Source organism: Amborella trichopoda, chromosome 11 (assembly GCF_054954075.1).
Source record: "Amborella trichopoda isolate Santa Cruz 75 chromosome 11, AtrichopodaSantaCruz75HAP2 v2.0, whole genome shotgun sequence".
In the NCBI taxonomy this organism is placed as follows: Eukaryota; Viridiplantae; Streptophyta; class Magnoliopsida; order Amborellales; family Amborellaceae; genus Amborella; species Amborella trichopoda.
Genome location: NC_142346.1, coordinates 35,405,769 through 35,427,081, shown reverse-complemented (window position 1 = coordinate 35,427,081; position 21,313 = coordinate 35,405,769). Strand labels below are relative to the sequence as shown.

The following is a 21,313-nucleotide window of genomic DNA, read 5'->3' as shown; positions in this document are numbered from 1 at the left end:
GCCGCATTTATTGCTTTGTTTTATCAGCAAATAGATGGGGATGCCACCACGGTTGTTTCACACAAAACATCATGTGAAACGGCCTCTGATTGACAATTTTGGAATTCTAGCAAGTTGCCAGAAAACCACTTTTCCGTCGTATCGAAATTCATGCCCAACCTTCGAGCCCTAAACAGACACCTTCTCAGACCCCAATTACGGCGCTTCTTATCTCAAATCGAAACTTGTCGAGTTACAATCGAATCACACCCATTTTTTGGTTGACCCGACCCCTGGGCGTCATGTTATGATCGTCGGAGTGACGATAGGTCGCGCATACTACTTTTCTGTATAAACCCTATTTTTTTTGCTACCATGTCTCTAGGATTTCTCTCGCTCTAGTCATCGATCTTGTCCGTAGATTATACCAAAAGATCGTGCTCGTTGAGGAGCACGACATCGAAATTTGGGCTCGATCTAATTTACGGATCACGAGATACAAGGGCGACAAGCTTGCCCCATTTTTTGAAGAATGTAGCAGCTTTTTACTCGTTCTAGAAACTGGTTCAACTTTCCCTTTCTTGAATAGTAAACAGCCGCCCATTTCGGGAAAGTAGGACTTAGAAAGCTCCATTTGGAGCGAAACATGGGAGTCGGGGGTTTTGACCTTCTAAAGCCACCTATGGTGGTCTAGAGACCATCTGATATCAGCTTCCAAGAGTTTCGCTATGGTGTACACCGCACACGCAAAGAGCACAACACTCCTTGATCATACTTTCCTTCTATATCTTCGCACCTTCGCCCAATTGGGGCGAAAGTTGGGAAATGACTTCGGGCTATGAAAGGCCACTCTTGTGCATTTTTTGGGGCCGAGGTGATGTCTTTGCAGAGACTCTTCAAAATCTAGCTTATTCTCTGCCGAGGCTTCTTTAGTCCTTAAGGCACATTTGGCGCTTAAAGGGTATGGTTGCAACTACCTCCTCTTTTGTTTGCATGGGGGGAAGGTGTGTCAAAAATATGACAACAAGGATACCCTCCACATGGTAAGGGATACGTTTCTATGATCCTGACAGAGGGGTTGTCTTTTAAGTGTAGGGATTCCCATTTCCTTGAGGAAGAGTTTCTCGAGGGTTGCGCCACTCAGAAACAAGCCGAGTTTTAAGAGATAGAAAATTGAATGAAGAATCCCTAAGTGAACCCTGTTCCTACCAAGAAGCCACGGCTTGTCATGAAAAGGCACAATGGAAAGAAGCCATGATTGATTAATTTAGCTCGATCAAACAAAACAGCGTTTGACAACTAGTGAAACTACCTCCCGATAGAAAACCCTACGCTGCCAGTGAATTTATAAGAAGAAATTGAACTCAAGAGGGAAGTTGGAGAAATACAAAGCCAGATTAGTTGTTAAACGGTTTACTCAGAAATAAGGAATAGTTATGATGAGACCTCCTTCCCTGTAGGAAAACTCCCCTCCATTATAATCCTTATAGCCATAGCAGCCCATTTCGAATTCGAACTCCACTAGATCGATGTTAAGATTGCATTTGTAAATGGAGAGCTAGAAGAAAAAATTTATATAAAACAACCAAAAGGCTTCTTAGAAAAGGGAAAAGAAAACCTAGTGTGTAATCTCAATAAGTCCCTTTACGGCCTTAAACAGGTATCAAGGCAGTGGTACATTCAGTTTCAAGAGACCTTGTCATCAGCTGGTTTTGTGCCTAACCAGGAGGATTATTGTATAAATGTCAAGGTCAATGGGAGTGATGATGTTTTCATCCGTCTATATGTGGATCACATGTTAAATGATAGTAGTTTGATGAATCTCGTATTGGAGACAAAAGCTTTCTTGTCACAACATTTTGATATGAAGGGTCTTGAAAAAGCATCATATGTTTTGGGATTCAAAATGCATAAAACAGAAAGGAGAGAATTATTCAGGTATCTCAAGAGACATTGTAATGAAATTCTTAAAAGATTTGAAATGAAAAACTATCGGCCCATATTAACCCCATTCATAAGAAGACCAAGCTTAACATAGCCATTTGTGCCACTACTCTAGAAGAAAAGGAAGTTAAGTAGGGAATTCTATACAAAAGTGCAATTGGGTCACTAAAGTATGCTATGTCTAGGACAAGACCAGATTTATCATTTGCTATGGGTTTGATTAGCAGGTTCCAAAGTAATCGAGGCATGGAGCACTAGAAGGCCATCAAAGAGTATTACAATATTTGAAGGGGACAATTAGTTACGCACTCACTTACGGAGAAGGCTCGGATATACATATACAAACATATTCATATGTGGACTATGAGGGCGATCCAAATGAGATGAAGTCCACATCCAGATATATTTTCACGCTTGCAGGTGGAGTTGTTTCTTGGTGCTATGAGAACAGGATATTGTTGCACACTTGCACTCTCGACTATGGAGTCAGAGTATATGGCATGTTGCCTCACGACTAAAGAAGCAGTCTAGTTGAAGAAGTTCCTGAATAATCTCAGATTTGATCCAGTAAAGTGCCTGTGTGTTATAATCCTCTGCGACAACCAAGCAGCTATTTTTGTAACAAAAGATCCCATGTTTTACAATACATCAAGGCATATAAAGCCATGCTACTACCACATTCACAACGAGATCCGAGCAGAAGAGATTCAGATTGCTTATTTCACAGAGGCTATATTTGCGAAAGAATTGGTGGCAAATGTTTTTGCCAAATATGCACATGGGATGGACTTGAGAGAAATTGTACGATCTTCAAAGGCCAAGTGGGAGATGTTGGGTTTTTGTGGCATTTAAAGGCATAGGGAGCTTATAAAAAAAAAAATTTATAGTGGAATATGCACTTCAGTAGGAGTGTGTGTCGACTGACCAAGGGTTGGGCAGTTAATGGCCCTGGTTATGTCCAAAACCCTTACCCTTGAGCATGTGGCACTACTAAGAAGGGTTTAGAGTAATGAGTCATCCCTTGTTGAGGTGGAAGAGATGCCTAGGAATGATGTTTGTAGATCAAGAGAACTGTGTGGTCACTTGTGTGCCGGCCTGTGAGAGCAAAGGCCAAAGCCTCAATAAACTTTCACATGACATGTACACATGACAGCTGCATTACTAAGAAGTACCCCTATAGAGGGACATGTGTACATGTGCATAGAGAGTCTCATTTGCACTGTAGTGATAAGTGTTAGATTTGCGCTTAAAGGGGAGACTGTGATCTACATTCCAAGATCATGGTTCCACTATTTATTATCCAACTTTGACAAGCCAATTATGAGCCCCTTCATTGAGACTGTGGGTCATGGGTCTTTGCTGGGTTGGATAAGAAAACAGTAGCGAATCATGGTTCTTAGGTCAAATAAAGTGCCCTTATTGTAGTTAATTTTGACCCAATGGTACCAATCCACTTTTAAAATATTTTATTTTGATCATGGGACTGTTGTGTTGTGCGAGGCGTACATTTGTACGTTTGGCTGAACTCCATCCTCATTATCAGACCGGTTAGAGCTTTGTCCCACTGTCTCTTTGAACTTTGTAGTGGACGGCTGCTTAACTACAAAGCGATTGGGCCCATATCTGTGCGCTTCGGTCTTGGCTTTCAAAGCAAAGCTAATAGGGTATATACAAAGTAAAACTTTGATGCACAGACGGCACATCTTGTAATGCAACACGCAGCCTACTGGTATATCGTGCAATCATGGTATCATTCTCCCAAATATCATTTCACCTCCACAACTAATAGAAGGCTTACATATAATCCTGACTCGGACCATCTTTCTATTGTAAATGATGGGAGTCTTTCGTAAAGATATTGCATATAATCTGTAGGCAGCAATTTTCCCTTCAAATACCTCTTCACCTTCTCCCAACCACGGACGTCTTTCTTTCCTTTTCTTGTGCGATCAACCTGTATTTGCTGTCATCACAACAAGGTATGGTCTTTTAATCTAATACCAACAAATTGTACCTTTTTACATATCCTTCCAATGAAATAATTTTTTGAAACCATCAAGGAAGTCATCCAGCTGTAATCTCCTTGTATAATCAGGTACATCAACCCTAATACTTCGCTCAGAGCCTTCAAGTGCTGGAACCAACGAATCTTCAATCGAGATACGGTTTATTGCCTGTGACCGATGTGACCACAGGCTATCCAAGTCTGAATCATCTTCTGGTCTGTGCCCGAAACCCTGGAGACACGACATCAACCCTTCGAACACCCCTTTTCTGTCGTAATTCTAGGGCATCGTCTCTGATCTAGTGCGCCTTGGTCGAATCTTTGAAACACAAGCCCCAAATCTGCACATTGCAAGGTCTAACTCTGACGCCTCGACCATGACTTCCTCTCACACGGCCTCTTCTTCGCAATTGTAGTGCGTCCTTGTGTTTCCAAAGAAATTGAATTCCGTGATGCGTGAAGGAAATCAATTGACTCTTATACCAATTAATGCAGCACAGAGTATTGATCGACAAGATTAAACAAAAATTTGGGCTGTAAATTCAATAGATTTAATAATATGGAAGCTAACAAAGCTTCAATGGAGGAAAGTCTCTCTCTACAACGACAACCACAAATAAGAAAATCTACTCTCTGAACTCTTTACAAAGTTTTAATTGTAATAAAACACCATAGCTACTATTCTAATTATAATAAAACACCATAGTACCCCCACAAATTGATAAATTCCAAACGCTTCTTGAAAACTCCACATTGCCACTAAACAATATTAACAATTCCAGAATATCCCTGTGAACAGTCACCTGATAAAAGCACCAATGAATAGTAGTAACCCGTGAATAGTAAAAAATAAAATAAAATAAAAATTAAGCGTCGGTGATGACATATGACATCAGCAGGACTGCGTCAGTCTTCATGTACCACCTTGGCAATGGTGATCATTATCAACCAATTGACATAATAGCCACACATTCTTTATCAAAGTAGAAATCTGAAGGTAAATACGTTTACATTGCTAAAAATCAATGTTAAATTCCATTTGAAACTGAATGCTTTAATTTGGATATGTACCTGAATATCACGAATGAGAAGAAGTGTAGCTAGTGAACGAGAATCGGAATGAACAATAGAATCCTCCAATGACTCATCTGCAAGAATCAAAATCTGTTGCTCAAAATGTTAGCTCAAAAAAGAGTCCAAAAATAGAATACAATGGTGTAATCCTGGTGCTATAATATTTATATCATGAAGGATAGCAAAACAGGAGCATTGAAGAAAACATCGGAAACAAATAACATAGCAGGAAGATTTGAATCAAACATCAAGCATGACAGATCAACAATAAAGTATGAATTGTATTAAAGCGTCACTGTAATCCTCGTCTACACGGGATATATTGTCATGAATTTCCAGTCAATGTATTGGATGGCAGAGGAGAGAGATTGGGACATACAACAGGAGTCCTGCCATTTTCTGGCAGGTCCTGCTCAGTGTCCATCATGGTCAAACTCATTCATTGAGCAGAGATGATTCTCCTGACAACATCCCAAGTGTTCATGAGGATTATGATATTTTCCCTTAGGTAAGAAAATAGCCATGCAATGTTTTAGAAAACCATCCAAATCTGCTTACATGCAAACAATCAAAATAAAAATAAAAACAAAATTCAGCTTCCATGCAAGCACAAACTACATGTTTCTGAATTTTTATTTGGAAATCAGCATTTGGGAGTATCTCTCCATTCATGGCTATGAGAAGGGGGATCGATTTTCGGACATTCAATAATAATCTAATGTTATGGTATCAAGATCTAAGCAGATGTCTGGTCCACATAGCTACAGCATAGGAATCTCATCCACTCTATATCATGGAAGAAAGAGGGCCTATTGCAAAACTAACCACTATAAATCTTCGTCTGATTGCCAACTATTTGCTAGCTGGGTTTTAAAAATATTTTAGATTAACTGTATGTAAAACCGGTCGAGATGGACATCAAAACAAAAAATGCAGTACTCTTGCTATCCTTTCTTGACAAATTTCCAGAAGAAACATGAAAATTTTCCTTATCAGTTGCTTTGCCAATCTATGCACTTTGCAAAGAGATACCTATTGTGGATGGCACTGATATACTGAGGAGGCGTTGAAATGAAATAGAACCACCTTTTTGTTTGACTTTGCACGTCACAGTCCAGCCACAAAGGCATTCCATGCACAGGTGGTCAAAGGAGACACCATGCTAAGACACTGCGTATGAATATTGATATACCGCTTGCCCTGCAAATGCATAACATACTACTCCAGGTTGGAAGTCATACCTGGTGCCTTTAAAAGGAAGGTCCACTACATTGCATTAATACGTCCTAGTCCAAAGAGTGGAGCAGGCATCGCACCCAACGGCCAGCTCAGTGATGTGAAGTAATAAACAACTCATTTTTTCTTATATGAGTTTTGAGCCTCTATTGGCCAATTCTCACATAACAAGAAATCCCTTCTTTAAGTTAAACCCTTTATTATGTTCGAACCTCCAACTATGCCATCTTGAACACCATATGTGATCTATTCATCTAGTCCTAACACAGGCCCTGCATATTTCTCATAGTACTATCAAAGCCCGGGTCTATTTCTCCACTATCAGATGTAATTGCGAGCCTCCCATGTGTTTGTGACTTTCAATAAGCTCTGATCAAACTTGCAATATATGTCACTAATTTGAGAAAGCAATGCACTACTTCTCATTTGATTCGTTGAATGTTATATTGCATGCAATATACCGGATTCACACAAGACTTAAAGCTTTATTATTGTGCCTTGCAGGTAGTTGGAGGTTTTGTTATAAGCCCTGAAGATGTTGCTGGTAGCTGATGTGTTGATGTTAGAAGATCTACAGACTCAAAGAAACGCTTTTGGTATTCTTAATTTGGATGGTAATAATTGCCCACTTTGGACTTGGGAGTTTCATAAATAGGTCAGGCTTCAGGCTTAACGTGCCTTGAATGTTGACACATCGATGGATATTGATGAAGATGAAGGTCAATTCCCTCCCCAGTTGTTTCAGTGACTAAATAAAGGAAGAATAGGATGTTATTGTCAAGGGATTTCTTGTTGGTAATTATAAAGGCAGAAAACAAATAAAAATTGTGAGTATCCCAAGCGCTCTCTCTATTTTGCAGTTCCTTTCTTGGCCTTTGATCAGACCCTGCTCAAATGTATGTATTTGGCTCAGTGTATAGAAATGTTAAGGCCAAAAGGGTATTATAGAAATCCAATGCAGAAAAAATGATACATGTGGAGGGAGGATAAATGATAATTATGTATTTTAAGTTTTATCTTGCCACTCACTTGTTAAGATCCACCACTACATTTGATTCTGGCACCCAAAACACAGGTAGCAATAATGTTTCGTACTCTTTTCTGACAACGTAGAGGGTTGGGTGCATTGTTTATCTCATATAATAAATGTCTCTGATTTATAGAATAAATTTCATTCATATGATAGAATTGGGTCAAATTGTAGCCAATATCAATAGGACTTCAATTGTATCCAATATCTTGTTACGAATCATTATGATGACTTCAAGAGAAACAGAGGCATTTACTTAACACAGAGATGGTGCGATTTGATTCCTTTTTTACTTACCACTCCAATCCTTCCAATAAATTTCAGATGGAAAGAACAAAAAAGGAAAACAAAACAAAAAAAATTGTTGACAGAAACCTGTACTTGGTAAGTTCATAGATTGATCAATTCCTTTTGTCATGCACAAAAACGTTTTAGAATATGTTCCAATTTTGCTTAATCCAAGGTTAACTTTGTTTGTTATATTTTGTCCTTGGATTCAAAGAGTCTGGCTTGGTGGGATACCATTAGGGCAATGAATAAAGAATAAGCATATGAGATAAATTTTCAATCATATCTCGAGCAGGATCATGCGAGATCTAGGAGGTTGGATACAAATAGACATGTGCAAGGTGTACACTATAGATCACCTGATAAGTAATGTCTGGTTTTCTTTTTTTGATGGATCGTCCCAATATAGCCTAATGCATGGTCCTCGTGGCAAGGAAACAACACAAACTAGAAAATAATAAATAAGGTTGTGAGAATAGACCTTATCTTTGGATTTGCAAGGGAACCACCCCAAAAGATCTTTCACAAGACCCAAAAACAATTCTTCTTCTCTCCCTCTTAACAATAGATCATATATTTACAAACAAAAGAAAACCCTAAAAGCCTAAAAAACCTTGTAATAAAAGAGATAGAATAGCCCTTAAATACCCACAATACTAAATGACCTAAATATCCCTATAATCGCTAAAAGTTTAGAGACCAAACTAACCTCATAGTGCTATGAAATGCACTCTAAACCCCCCCCCCTCCACCCCAAAACAAAAACAAAAAAAAAAGAAATGAAAAAAGAAACAAACAAAAACTAACTACATCATTCTCCTAAGATGGGGGAAAGCTCGTCCTTGAGCTTAAGGAATGGATTAGAGGTCAACTTTTTATCATCCTCTTAATATTCTTGTTCCACTTGTCGCATTAATAAGCTGAATAATTCTTATACCACTAGTTGCATTAATTTGCCAAGGATTTCTTCCAGGCCTTTTTGGACTCTGAAATATTTGATCCATGCTCTCAAAAAATGAATTACTACGTCTTAAATATGTCATTATGTGTGGATCTCAAGGCTCTGGTACAAGGGAACCTGTCCCAAAAATATATTTTCGCAGGACCCCATATCAATTCTTCTTCCCCACCCCTCACACCCCCCCTCCCCCAACCCAAAAAAAAGCCCTTTACAATAGATTATATATTTAGAAATAAAGAAAACCTTAAAAATCCTTGGAATGCAATAACAAGGCGTTGCCCATATCAATTCTACTTCTCCACCCCTCACACCCCCCACCCAAAAAAAAAAAAAAAGAAGCCCTTCACAATAGATCATATGTTTAGAAACAAAAGAAAATCCTAGCAATGCAATAAAAAGGAACAATGCCCTTAAATATCAACAGTACTAGATGACCTAAATACCCCTAAAAATATCTACAAAATTTTAAGACCAAACTAACACCTACAGTGCCCAAGGTTACTACAATAACCCCAAGGGGAAGAGGAGGATGAAGCCCCACCATGACAAAGAAGTGTTTGTATGTTAAGATGGATAGATCTGATAAAAACAATTTAAGCACAGTTTATGTGTAAGAAGTTCTAAAATTCTGCTTAAGGATGAAGCCCCTCCATGAAAAGTAATTAGGAAAGATGGCGAAAATAATGAAATTACATTGATCAAAGACAAGAGAGTGCTCATTTATTGGAGAACTATGGGGGATTTTGATACCGAAAAAATCGAAATATATGTATTCTTGCTCATGTAGACCATGAAAAAACGACCCTTGGTGACCTTTTAATCGTTGGTTCAGTAAATGGATTGGTGCACCCAAAGCAAGCTGGAAAGCTGAGGTTCAGGACTATCTTGATGAAGATCAAAACAGAGCCATCACAATCAAAAGCTCTTTGATAGCTTTGGAGTACAAAAACCACCTCATCAACCTCATCGACTCACTAGGTCACATGGACTTTTGCAGTGAGGTCTCTACAGCTGCTCGTTTAAGCAATGGGGCTTTGATTCTCGTCAATTTAACAGAAGGCGTACACATTCAAGCCACGCAGTTTTGAGGCAAGCTTGGGTTGAGAAATTAACCCCATGTTTGGTTCTTAACAAGATCGATAGGCTTATCGCTGAGCTCATATCAAGCCACACGGAAGCTTAGAAAATGTTGCAAAGGAAAGTTTATGAGGTCAACGACATCATGAGCACCTATAAATCAGAGAAATAACTTTCAGATGTGGATTCCATTTTTAACCAAGAGAAATACCTTTCAGACTCATATTAGGAAAATTACGGCTCTATGAGGGAGCTCTTTGCAGAGGAGGTTTCGTGGGGCAGTTTTAGAGAGGGAATAAAGGGGAATAGAGAAAGAAGGGGGATTAAGAAAGAGAGGCCAGACATTTTGATTTCTGGGCTCTAAACTTTTGAATTAATTTGTCAAATTCATTTAATAAGGGGATTTTTGTCCAAAAATATGTTGAAAAGTGGTCAAGGGGACAAATGAGAAAAAAAAAAAAAAAAAAAAATTGGGGTATTGACTGTAGAAATCTTTTCGACAGGGGGGAATTTTTGGGAGAAAGTTATAACTAGGGGGATTCTGTAATTTTACCTTTAATTTTTTAACATAAACTATTCTCAATGAATAAAAAATTATAAAATAACCGAATTTTCTTTTTTTAAAATTTAAAATTTTATTTTATTTATTTGCGGTCCTTACTCCAGACCTAGGGAACTTCTAGCATGCAATGATCCCTCACTCTTGCTCATGCTCCCGATTCAAACAACTATAGTTTATAGATTACTACATCTATCACACTCAGATTTATATTTATAATTGTTGGCAAATTTAAAAATAGGTCATCCCAAGGATAAGGATGAGAACAAGAACCGGGGTGTCGGGACTCGACCGAGTTGACTTGGACTCGGCCGAGTACCCCTGAGTTGTATGTAAAACTTGGGGCATTTAAACAAATTTCACAAAAAAAGTAAAATATCAAGATACGTTATAAAAATTTGTAAAAAATAAAGATATGTTATGCAAATTTTAATTTTTCTTACATGATTTTTTTGGATGTATTTGGCAAAGATTGATGAGAGTTTTTTACTGTAATCGCCATTTTATGTTTGTCTTTTTTTAAAAAAAAGTCCCAAATTGTAAATCTCATTAAATCCACTTTTTCACTACTTTTTTAAGCTTGGTTTGACCTTTTAAATTTGTTTTAGGTTTGAGTTTACTTTTTATACATGTAAATTCTTTTAGGGCCCAGGCCAGGGGGCAAGTCCCTTGGCCGAGGCCAGCCCTGGCATAGCTGGCATAGCAACAAGAACACTAGGGAAATTATATACCTCATGCTCTCCAATTGAAGTGAAAGAACATTAGGCATTGTTTGCATCGAATGTAAATGTATACTACACACAATTATGCAGCAAGGATGATTTCAACAACATACACTTTCCTTAGTGGATTTTAAGTGGATTTTAGCTCTAAGGTATATTTTCTATAGTTACCCAAATTGCCTATGAGGGTACCGATTCCGTTTCGGAATCTCGATTCGGCGTTCCCCAAGGCGAAAGTCATTTCTAAAAGAAAGGAATCATGTTTCCATTTTTTGCGGAATCCGATTCTACCGAGTTTAGGAATCTCGATTCTTGGATTGACGGAATCAAGATTCCATATCTAGGACTTTGATTCTTAGCTACACAAGAATGTGATTCTTCTTGTGAGAAACGTTGATTCCAAAACTTTTGGCAGTTTTGCGGTCAATCGAGCAACTCTCTAGCTTCTACTTTACTCCTTTTCCCTCTTAGGACCTCTTCTTGAGGCAGGCCTCAGTTATTTCCAACATCTGCGTCATCTGGTTAGAAAGGGGTAGCCACGTCTTTGAGGGGAAGGTAAGTTCTATTCAAACAATGAAGGACTATATCACTTTGATGGTCACACATTGGGCAAAGGACATCAAGGGCTTCATTGCCATGCTATATAGCTAACTGCGTGCAAAATCGGAGGCAAATGTTATCAGCCAGACCACATCCTTTACCAAGATCCTCCATTTGGAGATCTCATGACCATGGGTAAATCAAGCATTAAACTAATGGGTGCTCCCTCAGAAATCCTGGTCAAGCAGGATTCGGAGGGGTTGTTTAGAGACTCTCAGGGCCCAATGGCTATTTGAATGTAATATCACTTTTGGACTACATCATCCTTATTTTATGGTGGATCAGGTTCTCCAAACCCCCATTTTTTGTCGTACAATTTTGGTTTTTTCAAGCTCCCTACATTTGGTATCCTAAGTTCTCATTTACTACTATAACCAGTTAATATCATCTACCAATAAACTAAAATCACATAATGGACGTCAAAAACATTAAAAAAGAAGCTGCAGCAGAAAATAGTCGCTTTTCCATGCACGCCTTACTTGATGCACAGAGTGGAAATCAAAGAAAGCAGACAGAAACAAAAGTAAAGTTCTCTCTAGAAACTTTTACAATAACACATACATCACAAATAGACTAGTGAGCAGTTAGTCTACAATGACATATCTAGAAACATCCTGCCACTTTTTCGTTGCACAAAGTATATGGAATATGAAGGTGGGGGTACTCACTGAGTCAAATGTCTCTAAAGGAAGAGATTCCAGGTGTCGACGTATAACAGCATTTCCCTCTCTATGAACAAGCGTTAGATTCTCTAATCCAGATAGATCCAGCCCACCATCAGTTAGTTTTCTCTCTCTTTCTTTCTCAGGAACCTCATTGAACATCCATAGTTCTGAACCTGGAGATAAAAATGCTTCTAGCACCTGAAAAAACATGAAGTACCATCACACATCTTCGAGAAATGCTTGAAATTTTTATTTTTTTTGCAATTGTAGAATGCTTGAAATTTTTATTTTTTTTGCAATTGTAGAATGCTTGAAATTTTACAAACTGGAAAAGGAACAGAAGTCAAACCACAACCACAAACAAGGGATATATTTTAGAGGAGAAGACTTCTAAACTCTAAGGGTGCGTTAGACACATGTAGTTTTTCGGAGTGGAAGGGACTCTCCCACAGAGTATGGAAGACTGTTCTTCCATCCTTTTTGATGGAAGGGAGGTCTTCTAAAAAAGAACCCGTTTTAACACAAAAACAAATCTGTGCGGCAGGCCACCCTTCCACTTTACAGCTTCCACACAGTAATATCAAACATGGAAGTGGGACATTTAACTCCCACTTCCAGAAACTCCCACTTATCAAACATGCCCTAAGAGAATTTTAGGAGGAGACTTAAAGTCTAAGAGAGCAAGTGGAATCCTTTTCTCAATAAATTCAGTAAAAATTAATCTGAAGAAAACAATTAGAGGGAAAGTAAGGGAAGGCTGTAAGCAAAACATCCATGTCCACCCAAACCTTCAAATAGAAGCATGTCACAAGATTTTCTTAACTTCTGCTATCACCTTACCAATATCATGTCATCGATGTCACGACGCCAACCACAAAATAGTATCTTCTCGGGGAACTTTGGAGGGCTGGAAACGTTAGGATGAAACCCCCTCCTTACCTGCAGCAAGAGGGACATACATAAGAATAGAGGATCACAGTGAATGAAAGCAAGTGAATACCATAATCATATCATCAATGTCCTAATACAATCCAAAAAAGTAGAATCTTCATAGGTTCTCTCAATGGTCAACTAACGTCCACACATGAATTTTATGCCTGAAGTATAAAGTAGCAGTTTGTAAGATTTTATGCTACTTGATTTGTTCTATCACATGGAAATGAGAAAACTCGATTTGAGATTTGTTAGAATGTAAAGGAGCTGCAATAATAACAGGAGCAACTCGTTGCTACTGAAGAATCATAGTCAGTGTCCTAAGAATAAGATCAACAAAAGTTGTAGATGTACTTTGAAGATAAGGATGAGAATAAGCTCAAATACAATTAGTTAGGAAAATATATTGCAAACATATAAAGTAAACCTAGTGAAGGATAATTCATACACATTTTTATAAATTGCTATAAGCACATGATAGGGACAGACCCTTGAACTTTGGTTCAGCGGTAAAGTATCTGGTTTGCATTATGGGGATCTGGAGTTCTCCACTTCAAGTTCATCCCAAATTTGAACTGCCCATCTTTTTCCCTATAATAAGGGACACAACGATCTGGTGAAAAAAACAGGCATCTGTATGGTCCAGTGAATCCCTCCAGTTCTCCCATTTACAACATGAATAATAAAAATTCATTCTAGCACCATTCATGCAAGGTATTACGCTAGGTTAAGATGTATAAAAAATTTAAAGCAGTAGCTATAAAACTAATATAAAGTTGCTAATCAAATACCCAAACCTTTTACTGCGTGGAAAATTATAGAGCATACTAAACAATTATCCAGTTGATTTTGACTAGCTCAAACATATGATTACCAATCCTACTATGTTTGCATGCATGCATACAGTAAATAAATCACTTCATGAACCGAACATTGTTAAAGTACAATGAAACTAATTGATATTGCTGCCTTCCGGTTTCCATGGTAGCTATTGAGTCACGGTACCTTGTGGAAAATACGAAGAAAGATGTCACGGTATCTCGTTGTAACCTTTTTTTTCTCAAAAAACAAAAAAAACAAAAAAAAGAACATAGAGCATTATAATAAATGAATCATATAAAAACAAAAACCACACTTCACTAAATATATAATTGTGTGTTCATACAATGCAAAAACTGAACAAGATCACCATGGAAAATTGCAGTAACCCTCGTGCATGGCTACAAACATTAAAAAAGGAGAGTTACCTCAGGCAAAGGGCCAGGGGCATAGGTATCATCATCCTCTGCAATAACAAGGACTTCATCACCTTCCTTTAGAATGTAATTGTCATCTGGATTAAGAACAATTTTTCCACCATTTGCCACTACCTTGACTCCACAAGGAACTGCATCAGGGAATGAAATCAGAACTTCTTCAAACCTCATACCATCCAATTGAGGCCACCTTTTGATATAAAATTCTGCATTCTCGAACCCTAAAATATCCTCCCATATCTGCACAAGAAAATATAAGTACTCATTGCACTGTGGTAATATGCAGGATAAATGAAACTATGTAAAGAAGCATAAATATTAATTCCATGTAACAAGGATGCCCTTATATGGTTCCTTAACAAAGAAAACATAGAATTGTTATTGGATTTATCGGGCAAGGAAGAATTTATCTGCACAAGCATGTCTGGTGGACGACAATCCGAAAACATAGAGCCACCATCTGGGTTGTTTCTCCATGCTGATGAGATATCTGTAACCCCAATTATCCATATCTTGCCGGCCCAAATGTCCTAAAATAGATTTGAAGATCTCTTGTATGTACAGCCTTCCCCCACCCCGTCATCCCCCAGAAAAACCCCAGAAACTAGTCACTGAATGACATTAAAGTCAAGCACAAGAATGACTTAGTTACAATTGCAATTCATTCCTCATAACTAAAATTTTGTTGTTGTTCATCCAATGATTCCACCAAACATGAATGAACTAGAAGAGAAGGAATACTATTCCTTGATGAACTCCTGCAACAATATAATAAACACGACCTACATTCATTACAATCACAAACATGTTATTACGTAACACTGGACAAGCATACTGTAAAATACTAGATTATTGCCAAACAATTCAAAATTAACAGTCCCTCGAACTGACATTAGATGATCATTGAGAGAGATCAATCTGTAACTGTTTGCCAACTAGAAGTGTGTTTCTGGCTGTCGCCAAACCCTTACTGAAGAGATCTGCTATCTGGAGTTAAGTGTTTATCTGTGAATGAGAAAGAGTACCTAAACCGAAGTGGAGATGAATCAAGTTGCAGTTTGCCTCTTATGTACCACCTCTGATCAAGAAACATTGCCTATATTGGAAGTGTGTCCATCTAATTGTTCTCAAGATGCCAACTGAGTAGCAAGCTCATGAAGTAGCACAAGGAACCATAAGGTTTGGTACGTAGTAGATAACACAGCTTATGTTTGTCCTCTGCTTTAGTTGATGATTTTGATAATCCATAATACTTCTTTAGCCCTTCGTGGGACTAAAATGGGTCAAAAAATACGCAATATCTGGTGTAATCAACAACCTAACATCCAGACATCCTTGGCCAGTTAGACACATCATATGTTGCCAATTAATGGAAAAATGATGATTAGAACAATCCATATCCAGGTGTGATGATCGCGGTGCATTGCCAGAGCATCATTTAGGGGGGCTCACAAGGCCTCAGGATTGATGATGGGTCTCGACGAAGTCCAAAGACTGAATTTTTTACTTAAGACCTAGGGCCTTTCTGGTCCAGAATCAATATCCCTTATCAGAGGGGAGATACAAGAGAATTTGGAACATGACCTCAGAGTTGTCTTCTTGAAGTGTCTGCCGGTAAGGCAATAAAGGCATCCTCGGGACTGTAGAAGGTTGGATACAAAAAGAGGTTCATAAAGATTTTTATTTCATTCATAAACTTAAAATAGAAACCTATATTTACACATGCACTCTAGGTTTGCATGGAGGGAGGGAAGGAGGGGCCTGGGAGGCCCATGATTAATCCCCACAGATGAGATCTACAAAAAGGGAATACTTCCCACGAATGCGAGAACCACGTCTGTGCTGCAATACCCACCCCAATGTGGGACCCATGAGAATTATGGATCCCCTGCCTAGAATGACCACAGCAAGGTCATGGGCACCATTGGAGGCTCTAGAGTCATGGGCTAGCCATGAAGCAACCTTGTAGTTTTCAGGGGCTTCTTGGTTAAGCCATAATCCCATTTTTCTTATATAGTAAGTCATGATCATGTTGCATACCATATATCATCATTTATTATCATCATCATTATCTAAGCCTTATCCCAACTATTTAGTTGGGATTGGCTATATGAATTATATCTGTCATTCCGCTCTACCAAGGCCATAGCCTCAATCATACCATAAGCCACAATATCTTTTCTCACTAGTTCCATCCATGTCCTTAGGGGTCTTTTCCTATCCCTTTTAGAGCCTTCCACTTGAACTAAATCAACCCTCCTAACCGGTGTTGTTCTAGGTCGGTATTGCACATGACCAGACCGCCTAACTCTACCGAGGGAATGGCATGTATCATATATTATATTCAAAATTGAGCTACCTTATTAACTCTTGTCATTGACACATTATCACCGCATTCAAAAAAAAATAAGAGATTCCATAAAAAATCTACCATACAAAATATCTTCAAGCTTTTATGTTTTAATTAATGAGGTTTCCCTAAGTAATGGAGATGGGTACTTTTTGCAGTCCTTGGATCCTCAGCCTCCACTAGAGGTTAATAGTACCCCTACAGAGCCAACCCCCATCCACAACCTCACCAGCAGCACTATCCTAACCACCACCATGAGTACAACCCTGCTCCCCATCATCAACAATACTACCCTTCTCATTACCAACATAATAACCTACTCCTCACCAGAGCTTAGGGCTTGGAATCCTCGAGAACAAAATGCAGCCCGAATCATTAGATTTCAAGGATTTTATTCCCAAGGCTAGTGGCAAAAAAGGGCTGTTAACCCCAATGAGTCCATCATTGCATTTTTTTTCTGCTTGCCCAATGTTTATCTAGAAATCTGAGTTTTAAACCCCTTTTCCATCCCTCTCTTTGCACAACCAACTTTCTCTCTACAAACCCTTTCTTCTTCTGCTCTCTTTGCATGCAAATAAGATCTCCATACTCTTTTCTGCTCCCCTTTTTGCACAACCAACCTTCTCTTGCAAGCCCTTTCTCCTTTTGTTTCACATTCTCAATAAATAAACTCTTAAACCACTTTTGTTGGAAGATCAAGAAATATTGGTGTTTAAAAAGTATAATATGTGTGTGGAGCTTAGGATTGGTTTTGGAATCCAATGTTGATTTTCTAGTAAAAAGGGATTCGGTTTAATTCGGATTAGGGTTTCTAAATTGAGATAGGATTACTATTAGACTTCGAATTCCCATTCTGGATTGATTTCCTAACTATATCAGTTTTCCTAATTTGGTAGAGATCACAAAGGCGAACAAGATTACAATAGATTAAGATTTTAGGTTAATTTGAACTACTAAAAGGCTTAGTGTTGGACATTATGAGACCAATATTTAGTAGGAACATATCTGGCGCAGAGAGTTAAGGTTTCTGATGCAAATAAAAAATTGGGTCATTCAAATTTTTAATTTATTTTTTTAATTTGATTTTTCATAGGATATAGGTGTATTTTTCTAGAAGGTTTTAGATTGGTATAATCCTAAGCCTTTGAGGGCACTCCACAAACCAAGGCTAAGTTTATGGAATCTCTCCATTAAAGTATGAGAATCTCTCCTTAAGGCGAGTTTAAATAGCCTAAGTAGGTCTCCTCTTGTTTAGGGTCAACCATGAACCAAAGCAAAACAAGTTCTCTTTTTTTTTTTCTTTTGTTTCCTTTTTCTTTTTCACCTTAGTCACATTTTGCAGCTATTTGGCAGTCTAAAAATAAAAGGGATCAAGAAAGAGCCAAACAGAATGTGTTCTGTAAGTGTTTTATCACCAGTATATCATAATGCTACTTCAGTCATTTTCAGTATTACGCCAAAAACACACTAGGAGTGGTCCCTCACCACAATCTAAAAGAGCCCAAACCTTTTCCAAGTTTCGATGCGTCAGCCATAGGTCTGCATGGCTAGGTATTTATGGTCTTTCAAGTTCTAATCATGCTATATGTGGCCTCTTGAAACATAGAAAAAACACATAAGAATATATGGAAGTGTCTAACTGATAAGGGTGTGTTTGGGAAGACCAGGAAAAATGACTAAAATATCATTTTAATATACTTTAGGCAGTGCCACAAAATGTTTGGGTTGGTCCTTTAGTTATCTCTGTTTCTTTGAAAATGCTGCAAAAGGCCATAAAACATGAATAAGGTCATAATGATAAAAAAAAAGAGACAAAAAAAAAAAACTATTTTGTATTGGTTCATGATTTAACCTGAACAGGAACACACCTACTTAGAAGTGTTACACATAGCACTATCAATCAGGTCGGGTCAAGCAGTGGACCCGGAAGGTCGGGGTCCAGGTCAAGATGTATGAACCAAAGAATTGTGTCCAGGTCTAGACAGGGCCTAATCTGCGCACACAGTTGGTCATGCTATGTTCACAACATGTGTTATGCATGGGTCATGATCATGCTACCACTTGTACGGGTTTCGTACATTAACTTATGTATGTGCATAATGCACATGCATGTAGGAATTTTATTTGGGAAGTTTATCAAAATACCCATGAGAGATACACTAATTAACATATTACACATTTTAACTCTTTCAACTCATGATCATGTGTCTTTTGATGGGTATTTTGGAATTAAATCAAACTATATGGGGTAAAAGGTTAAATAATTCGTCTCTTAAGGTATTTTGATAAATTTCCCATTTTATTTTATATATACATAAAAGTTTTTAATATCCATTGAAGCTTTCAGTTTATTTTACATATACAAATAAGTTTTTAATATCCATTCAAGCTTTAATTTTAAAATTGCACACCAATTATTTATTTATCTACATGCAGACTAGATTTTGATATCTGATGCATGCCAAACTATCAGTGGATGCAAATGTCTCATAATCCACTGGGAAACCGTTCCGTCAAAAGAAAAGCAAGCAGTACGGGATTTATTACCTAAAAACAAAAAAAGCAACAGAAGAAATAAAAAATTCTATTGTTGATTAAAGAAAACCTTGTAAAGCAAATCTCCAAGTGGCATTACGAAATAATCCTAGAAATACAACAACAAAATTTAGTACTCTTTGGCATTGTGTCAAAAGCACATACGAATATATTGATAATCATGTTACCCTAAATAACTTCTTGATAATATTCCCCATGAAAGGAGATAAAATTGCCTCTTAACTTACCTGCGCAAGGCCAGGTTGCAGTGCACATTGTATCATCAAGCGTCCAATCACATCATGAGCAACAACTGTTTCAATATGCTCTCCTCCAACGAGCTTTACTAATGGCTCATTGTCAAGGTCACTCAGTTCTACTACAACATGCCCTTTCAAACCCTCTTTGACTCCAGTGAGGCTCAAAACGATCCTCAAAGCACGAGCATCACTCTAGATGAGAACAGAATGAAATTGTATCATAAAATAGCTATTCACTGGAATAAAAATCACAGCTGTTCAAGGGAAAAAATAACCAACCAGATCCGCATTTTCGTCAGATGCTAACACAATAATGGCACGAGCCTTTGAGACAGAAACCTGCACATAATTAAGCCATTTGCATTAGCATAAAAGTATTTAATGTAACATGGAAATTGACATAAGTAGAACAGATGGTGTTTTAGATATAACAAGACAAGGAAAAAGATTAACTAACATGCCAGAGAGGAGAAGCAATGCATAAGTATAAAAAACAAATTCACCTTTTTCAAATCAGCAAGTATCAGAGGACTACCACTTCTACAAATAACAGATGTTCCCATGAAGTCAAATTCTAGCTTTGCTATGTCCATCTCCATTTCTTCCTTGTCCCTTTCAGCAAGAACTACAACTACACCACCACCTAGGCTTTGATTTGCTATTGCTAACTGCTTCAACAATGAACCCTAAGACAAAAGTGCAAGTAATATGAAAACACATTAGTTTCGCAAACATTTACCATGGAGACTTATTTTATTCAGAAGGTTCATTTCATTCATATAAATGGGAAGAAAATGTCAAGGTTTATTGGTTATTATTTATGCACTTTCTTTAATGGCTAATTAGCACTAGGATATTTTTCATATTCATGTTGATTATCGACGGTTTTCCAATTTTGCAACAATGACACTCATTATGTGTACCATAATCTGTATTCCTATCACATGATACAGAGGCATGCTAGTTTATTCGTTTGGATTATAATATCTTCATTATTTATTGCCCAAGGTTTTGTAAGTGATGGATCATGGAAATAGGTGATAACTCTCACTCTTCACGTAAAGAAATTCTCACATTAGGAAATGGTAAGTGACTTTGATCATGTGAACAATGAGGCACATCTGATTACAGCATAAGGTCTCCCAGGGATTATCTTCACAGGACCTTGGCATTAAACTTCACATTAGAAAGGTTGATAAAGGTTTGCGCCAAAAGTTATCTAGAGCAATAATAAGATCTTATGAAGAAACTAAGAGTAAAGCAGGATAATGATGTATGGCGGCTAGCTTGCCTTTTTCCCTTCTACCCATATGGGCCTCTAGCATCAATATGGAAAGAGGAAAGGAACCACTTAAAATAAGGTTGTACAGGTGGAGAAACGAAGTGCATTCATTAGGAAGTAGAATTACGCTAAGAAACATTTTTTGATGCTTTAGATCGCTCTTTAGAAACTCTACAACAAAGAGCAAATAAAATTTGGGCACTATAAAGGGATTGTATTAGCTGTGGAAGGCATTTATGGACCAAAGTGTATATGGCTTTTCTACTTGTATCCATATATACGGCGTTTCTAATTGCATCCATATATATATATATATATATATATATATATATATATATATATATATATCTATTGATTTATCTATCAACCTATCTATATATACAGAGAGAGAGAGAGAATGTTTAAGAGGGTTGAGTAACCATAGCAACAAATATATATATATATATATAGAGAGAGAGAGAGAGAATGTTTAAGAAGGTTGAGTAACCATAGCAACAAATATATATATATATATAGATAGAGAGAGAGAGAGAGAGAGAGAGAGAGAAAGAGAGAAC

The 21,313-nt window shown here is 37.7% G+C and overlaps 1 protein-coding gene across 7 annotated transcripts in view; it reads right to left on the bottom strand.

Annotated features, from left to right (window-relative positions):
• Nucleotides 1–21,313, bottom strand: part of LOC18436720 (ion channel DMI1) — a 44,751-nt gene that overhangs the window by 8,527 nt on the left and 14,911 nt on the right. For 2 of the 7 annotated variants that reach the window (XR_016044132.1, XR_016044131.1), the window contains exons 4-10: nucleotides 19,978–20,160; nucleotides 19,754–19,813; nucleotides 19,463–19,666; nucleotides 14,321–14,569; nucleotides 12,981–13,079; nucleotides 12,144–12,338; nucleotides 5,000–5,076 (exon numbers count right to left, since the gene is read on the bottom strand). Coding sequence is in view for 3 of the 7 variants with exons in the window: in XM_088851563.1 (XP_088707689.1) it covers nucleotides 5,000–5,092; nucleotides 12,144–12,338; nucleotides 12,981–13,079; nucleotides 14,321–14,569; nucleotides 19,463–19,666; nucleotides 19,754–19,813; nucleotides 19,978–20,160 (1,083 nt within the window). In the remaining 4 variants the exon portion in view is untranslated. Of the gene's footprint in view, nucleotides 1–4,999; nucleotides 5,093–12,143; nucleotides 12,339–12,980; nucleotides 13,080–13,562; nucleotides 13,665–14,320; nucleotides 14,570–14,986; nucleotides 15,088–19,462; nucleotides 19,667–19,753; nucleotides 19,814–19,977; nucleotides 20,161–21,313 lie in introns of those variants that run through there. The other 5 variants (XM_088851563.1, XM_006846943.4, XR_016044133.1 and 2 more) reach the window with 4 other exon arrangements.